This window comes from Hylobates moloch, unplaced genomic scaffold (assembly GCF_009828535.3).
Source record: "Hylobates moloch isolate HMO894 unplaced genomic scaffold, HMol_V3 SCAFFOLD_647, whole genome shotgun sequence".
Taxonomy (NCBI): Eukaryota; Metazoa; Chordata; class Mammalia; order Primates; family Hylobatidae; genus Hylobates; species Hylobates moloch.
The window spans coordinates 1-7,077 of NW_026652922.1; the positions used below are offsets into that span (position 1 = coordinate 1).

The following is a 7,077-nucleotide window of genomic DNA, read 5'->3' on the forward strand; positions in this document are numbered from 1 at the left end:
GGTGGGTGGGTGGAGGGACCGCTTCCCAGATGGAGTGGGAAGGGTTCCTTTTCCCTCCGTATCATTTTACAGTTGGTGAAACTGAGGCTGGGAGAGGCAAGATGCTCACATGGTGGAACCTGATTTCTGGCCCAGAACAATCTAAAAGCAAACTGGCTTCAGGCCTGAAGTTTCCAGCCCAGTTCATAGATGTGCACCGAGGCTGAGAGAGAGCCCCAGAGCCAAGGGGTGGTGGAGCCCACGCTTGTGGGTCCGAGTGTCAGTCCCGTCTTCCCTGCCCCACCCAGGCACGTCGGGCACTGCGCCCACTGGCTCTGCAGCCACCCTGGGGTGACCGTGGAGACTGGGCCATTTCCCCTCCCCCAGCCCAGCCCCCTAGTTTCTCGAAGGAGGAGGGGCGAGAAGAACTCGCCAGTACCCAGCTTCTCGCCCCAGCAGCTGAGAATTCACACGTACACTACAGCCAAGGTGGGGGCCTCTGCTGCTGTGCCAGAGAGATGAAGGACCCCCAGACTCCAGGGGAGCCAGATGCGGGGAAACCCAGTGAGATGAAGGGAAACAGGCAAAGCCACACCCAGGCCCAGGCCAGGTCAGGGCTAGGGGCCTGGCAGGCAGGCAGGCAGGGAGCCCAGGACAGGCGACCCCTCCCCAGCTCCCCGCCCTTCTCCACAGGGCCCTGCAAGTTCAGGAACCCCCGGAAATTCCAGGCCACTTGTTGGAGCTTGAGCCCTCCCCTCACTGCCTGCCCACCCCCGGGCCAGGCCTGCAGGCCACCAAGGCTGCCAAAGGTGTCTGCCCCTTGGGGCCAGCCCTCCAGCCAGGCTCCAGGGAGACCTCCTCTATCTCTAACACTCTCGGGACAATAGCAGGGACAGAGGCTCAGACAGGGGTGAAGACCCACATGCCACACACTGGGACTGGGGCAGCGGCGGAGCCGGCTGGGATGCAGGCCTCTGGGTTGGCCCTGGGGCCCCCACTCCAGGCACTGGCTGCTCTCAGGCCCAGCCTCCTCCACCTGCCCCACCACTGTCCCTGACCCAAGAAGCACCAGGATTACTGGCCCATTTTACAGGCCAGGACCTCAAGGCCTGGTACCCAGGCCAAGTCGCCCCCAATCTGGGGGTGCTCAGGGCTGGCAGCCAGACAGGCCCACCTTGGGGGGTTCACTCTTCGCTTGGAGGCACCCAGCTGCAGCCTCCTGCTTGTGCAGGGGCCTCCAAGGCCAAGGAGAGCCCAGAGCTGGGGACTGGAGAGCAGGCACCCGACCCCGCCTAACCCTCAGCCGCCTAACCCTCAGCCGCCTAACCCTCAGCCGCCGCCGCCACCTCGGCACAGGTATCCCAGGAATGTCCACTTCCGCCAGCCTCCTCTGCATTCCTGCAGCCCCTCCCGCACCTGCCAGGAATTCCTAAAACAGCAAGGCGCCTGATGCAGGGGGTACCACCGCACTGCTCACAGCACCTCCGCCATCCCCGCCCCAAGCTGTCTACTCAGCACCCCCCACCCAAACTCTGTGGCCTTTGGAAACACCCCTATCAGCAACCGCTTTCCCTGTGTCGTGGGGATGCTGAAAGCACAAACAAAAGGTGACCACTGCCATGCCTTTGTCCCTGTGGGGACTGCCCTCCACCAAGTCCTTCGTGTCCAGCCTCCCAGGCCCCAGATCTCGCTCAGGGTGGAGCCCTCGCCTTCTGGTCCTGTGGCCCAAGGTAGGCCCAACGGCCACAGACACAGAGATGGCAGCTGCAGCAGGCAAAGAAGGGTCCCTACCTGGCCCAGGTCCAGGGTGACGTTGACCTCATTGTACTCCAGGCCGCGGGACAGCGGTGGGCTCTGCCACCAGCGCTCCGTGCCATCGATGGCATTGCTCGCAGGGTGTGCTTTGTTGCTGTTCGCAGCCGTGCAGATGTCGCAGTACTGGCCCTGCAGAGGGAACGGGAGGGTCAGATAGCCGAGAAGGGCCAGGACCCCCTTCCTCCTCCACAGTCACCCTCCTGCCCCGAGACGAGTCCTGGTCCCACTGAGCTGGTTCCACGCCCAGCCTCTGCGCCCCTCATCCACTTGCTCAGCAAACATGCACTAAGCACCTGCTGCTCCTCCGATTCAGGGGATGTGGCTCATGTGAGCTGCTCATGGCGCTAAGGACAATAGGAAGACCAGGGATGGAAAGGGGCATCTGCCTTGGGTGGGAAAATCTCGGTGGGCCTCTCTAGGGGGGTGGCGTCTGAGCCCTACGTGGTAAGGCGGGGTGTGCTCTAGGCAGAGGGGGTGCCAGTGCAACGAGCCCTGGGGCTCCGCAGAAGGAGTCTCACAGTAAACCGCAAGGTGGATCAATGTGTCTAGAGCCAAGGGGGCAAAAAGGGGCAGGAGCAAGGCAAAGCCTGGCTACCCCTCCCTGCTGGCCCTGCCAGGGGCTCCAGAAAGGCTTGGACAAAATGCAGCAAGGCAGGGGGCGGAAGGGGGAGGAAGGTGGAGCTGCAGACAGGACTGTCAGGGTGGGGATCCAGGCGGCCAGACCCCACCCCACCTCCAGATCTTGCCCACAGCCTTCCGGATTAGGGTCTCCAGAGAGACAGAATTAAGCTGTTCCGGCGGCTGTGGGAACCGGCCCCAGAGTGGAGGTGTGGACAGCGGCAGGTGGGCCTGGGCCTCCTGGCTGCTGCTTCTGAGTCCTGGGAAGAGGCCAAGTCACAGTAACTGCTGAGCCTCAATGTCCCCATCCGAAGAGTGGGGATAAGGCTGCACCTGCCCGGGGCCACCGTGAGGAGTAATGGCCCACACACACAGCCTGGCAGCCGCTTCGGTCCCGGGCCTGCCATCTGCTGGGGGCCTGTCCTGCATGGGTGAGTGGGGAACAGAGGAGGCTCCCAGCAGGGTCCTGGCCTGCATCCTGGCAGGGGAGGGGTAGTGCTGGGAGCCGGGGCAGGGACCAGGAGAGGGGGCAGAGCTGGGGCCTGGCTGCCCCCACCAGGAAACCAGACCTGCTGTTTGTCCACACAAAGGCGCCCTCCCAGGCTTGGGGTTGATTGAGGCCCCAGAGGCCGAGTTTGAGAAAGTCAGCAGCCCCACCCCGCCCAGCCTGTTGTGGGGGCGCGGGGGCGCGGGGGCGCGGGGGCGGGCAGACCTCATCCTAGGAGGAGGAGGTAGGAGCTGGGGAGATCCCTTCCCCCCAACCCCCAGGCCCAGCACCTACAGAGGGCCCAACCCCCTCACCCACAGAGTGTGCCCTCTGCCTCCACTGAGCACCAAGGCAACGCCCGATACCCCTCCCACAGGCTCCCAAGACCCCGCCCTGGTGTTTGGACTGCCCCATCTCAGACTTTGCCCCAGACCACCCAAGATGCAGCTCTGCAGCCCCCAGTGTGGCCACTGCTGTATTTCCTTTACTGCATGTATGAGACCTGGAATTATCTGGGGGCTTCCCCGGGGTCCCCCACAGCTCTGCAGTTGCAGGGTCCACACCCTCCTTATTCCCACTGTGTCCCCAGCTCACCACCTAAGCAGTCTCGTGGATGGGGCTAGAGCAACTGAAGACACTCAGTTAAGCGCCACGACCCCTACTCGCAGGCCGCACTGCAAGCTTTGATGGAGACCCCCAAACTCAAGAGTTCACTGACAGCATGGCACACACAGGCCCTGCTCAGGGTGGGGCCGGGGGCTCCTGGAGAAGGTAGGTGTGGGCGGGGCCCTCTGGCTGGGGCAGCCGGACCTCCCAGGGAAGGCTGCTTGCTGGTCCAGACCCTCCCAGACACACGAGCAGCAGAGGGAAGCTGGGTGGAAGGTTGCGGGTCAAGGGTCAGCCTCTACTCTTCCAGGAGGTCAGGGAAGCAACTGCCCAGTCCCTGCCTGGGCCAGCATTGGTCCAGTTATTGGGTGGCAGTTCCAGTCCCCATTCGGCTACTCACTGAGCCACAGAGGACAGGGCTGGGAAATCCCACCACCTCCACTGAGGAGGGTCCCGTGAGAACACAGCTAGGAAACAGCAGAGGGGCTGATAAGGACTTCCCCTTCCAATGAGTCACCACGCTGGCCTGGCTGCCCAGTCCCCACCTTCCCAGTCTGGGCCGGCCGGGGATCCCCTGATGCCCACCTGAGGCTGTGAGGGCCACGACCTCCCCCTGCCCTCTGCTTGCTCCAGCTGCCCAGCAGGGTTCACCCCAACTCCCATCTGGGATGCCCAGCTAATGTGCATCCCCTGCAGAGGGTCCCTGAGAGCCCCTGGCCTGCAGCCTTGAGAACACACTGCCCAGCCCCAGGCCCCATAGCCTTGGTGAGCCCCCTCAGATGGAGCTGCGGCTTCAGCGCCTGGGCACCTCCTGTGCCTGCCTGCCTTGCCCCGACCGCAGCTCCACTCCAGACCGACCGGCAAGGACTTCTCACACGCCCAATCCGCGGCCAGGGCGGTCAGCAGACCTGCGGCTCTCAGATGAAGGAGGCGTCCAAGGTCATACCCGTCCAGCTCATGTCTACCAGCCGATCTTTCTACATATCTGGCAGCCTCAGCGGGCACTCACTGCTCAGAGCTCGAGACTTTGGAAGAGAAGGGTTCCCCTCTATTGCTAGACATGAGCTGGGCAAGGCCGGCTGGTTTCTCATCCAAGCTGGCTCTGAGGCGTGGAGCACCACAACCCATAGCTGCCACTGAAACTGTGGCCACTTCCTAGGCTCCTCGGGCCAAGCTCACAGTCTCAGGTGAGGAGGGCCAGCACGCTGTGCCCCTTTTGAAGACAGGGAGCTTGAGGCTGACAGAGGGAAGCCACATAGCTGAGGCAGAGGAGACGGACGTTGACTACAGGCTGGCTCTTTACTCATGAGACGGGGGTAATAAGCCCTCCAAGAGGAGACAGATCCAAGAGGGGGCCTGTGGCCCCCAGCCACGCAGCACGGGCAGGCGGTGGGGTGGGTGGTCTGAGGTTCAGAGGGCACCTGGAGCCTCCCCTGCCAGAAAGGCAAAATCTCAGCTGGGGACATCAACCAGGCCCTCTGCGGTGAGGTGTGGCAGCAGGCAAGGAGACAGTCACAGGCCTCCATCCTGAGACCCGGCCCCTCTGAGTTGACCAGATAAGGGGGCAGCCAGGAGGTGCCCAGGTTCCCACAGCTAACCCCCGCTGGACCCTGTTCTGGCTGGGGGGCTCCAAGCAGGTGTCAGCAGCTTTCCAGGGCTCAGGTCCCCCACCTGAAGTGTGGGCTTGAGACCTCCTATCTCAGAGCACTGTGCTGGGCTTAAGGGGAGAACGGTGAGCCCAGAAGCCCGGGGAGGCTCCTTCCCCCTCCACCAGGACCAAGGGGGTGGGGCAGGCAGGGGGCGGGCCCAGCCCAGGCTCCTCCATTCATCCCCACAACGTCTTGCTCCAGGGCCCTCTGCCCCCACCCGGCAAAATCTCCAGCTACTCACCCCTGCCCCAGCCTCTCCTTCCAGGAAGGCGGTACCAGGGAGGAGACAGCTCAGGTTACACGAGCCCTCAGGGCCCCTAGACTCTCCCTAAGGTGGGGCTGAGGTGGGGAATGGGCCTAGAGCGGCCGGTTGGGAGCCGTAGGAGCTGACTTTGCTGCTCCTCACCCAAGGCTGACCCCAGGCGCAACCTGAGTCTAGAGGGCCCCAAGAGCCTTGGTTTCCAGGTTAGGTGTGCATGCATGGAGTCCACCAACAGAACCCGCCTACAGGTTTCAGGCTTGCTGGAGAGGGGACATGCACCCCAGGAAGTCTTCAGGGCCTGAAACCACATCTCCCAGGGAGACTGAAGCCCCCCGGACCCTACCACCTGCTGGGCAGAGATGCTGCCCCTCCTGGGAGCCACGTGTTCCCAGCCCCAGTCAAAACTTCGTAGCTGGCCCGCCCCTACTTTGGAGGTCTCGCCGAGTCCCCAGACTCCTCCGAGAGAGGCCAGTGGGAGCCTCAGGTGGCTGGCCCCTCCCACCCCATCCAGAGGCCAGCAGGTTCCAGCCTGTCCTGGGTAGGGCGGAGCTGCGCCCCCTCCCCACCGGCAGCAGGCGCAGAGGCCAAGTCCCGCCCTCCCCGGGATCCCGGACTTGGGGCCGCCAGGGACTGGGCCCGGCCCCCCTCCCGTCCCGGTCACCGCAGCCGAACTGGACCGGCGCCCAGCCGCCCCCGGGTCCATGCCGGGGACTTTAATTCCGCCTTCCCGGAGGGACGCGAAGTTTCCCGGCCGAGACGGAGCGGCCGGGTCGGGGTGCCTTCTTGGGCCCCCAAAATGCGGAACCAGAGAGTTCGCACCTGGACTCGCCCCGGGCCACGGCGCTCCCCCTGGGGTCGGGCCGGCGTTCCGGGTCCAAGTGCCCCGGGAGGATGCCCCACGGCCCGCCCTGCGCTCACCTGGATGGTCTGGTTGGGGTCGCCGCCGGCCACAGGGCCCCCCACCAGCTTGCAGTAAAGGTCCTCGGTGGGGCGCGGGGAGCCGCGCGCCGGGGCCTCCTCTCCGCAGGTCGCGGAGGCGGCGATGCGGGCGCCCTCGGCCAGGTTGAAGTAGGGCGGGTGCAGGCTGAAGCCGCCGCCCGCCTCCTCCCGCGCCCGCGCCGCGCCCAGCAGCGCCAGCCCGACCAGCAGCAGCGGCGCGGTGCCCCGGGGGCCGCGAACACACAGTGCGCTCCCCGCGCAGAGCCGCTTCGCCATCTTCCCGGCTCCGGGCCGCGTCCCCGCGCTCCAGGGACAGCGCGCGCGGCGGGAGCCCGGCGGGTCTGAAGCCAGGCGGCCGGCAGGGCTCGCTCCGCCCGCGGACGTCAGGCCCCGCCCCGGCCCGCCCGAGCGCCCGAGCCCCGAGCCCCGGGGAGAGGTCCGGGGAGGCGGGGGGTGGGGGGGGAGGGGCGGCCTGGCGGCCTTAACCCTTCGGACCCCGGCCCGGCCGCCTCCCGGAAGGGGCACCTGCTGGTCTCGGGCCAGGCCGTGGGACGACGGCGCCGCCGCGCCCCCAGCCCAGGTCGTAGCTCCGGGTCCCAGGTGCGACCCTCGTGCTCCCCACGGCGCCCTGTCCTCCAGAGCGCCCACCAGCTCCTCCCAGCTCAGAGGCCCACTCTTTGTTCCCCTAACTTTGGTGCACCACTCGGCTGCCCCCGCTCCTC

General features: G+C 65.7%; 1 protein-coding gene across 1 annotated transcript; it reads right to left on the reverse strand.

The window, feature by feature from the left end:
* Positions 1-1,770: 1,770 nt before the first annotated feature.
* On the reverse strand, positions 1,771-6,770 carry LOC116464421 (laminin subunit alpha-5-like; the record flags this gene model as incomplete). Its single annotated transcript, XM_032147678.2, has 2 exons — positions 6,335-6,770; positions 1,771-1,923 (listed from the first exon to the last, which is right to left on the reverse strand). Coding segments are annotated over exons 1-2 (450 nt in total), but the record flags the coding sequence as incomplete, so codon positions are not given.
* Positions 6,771-7,077: the final 307 nt, after the last annotated feature.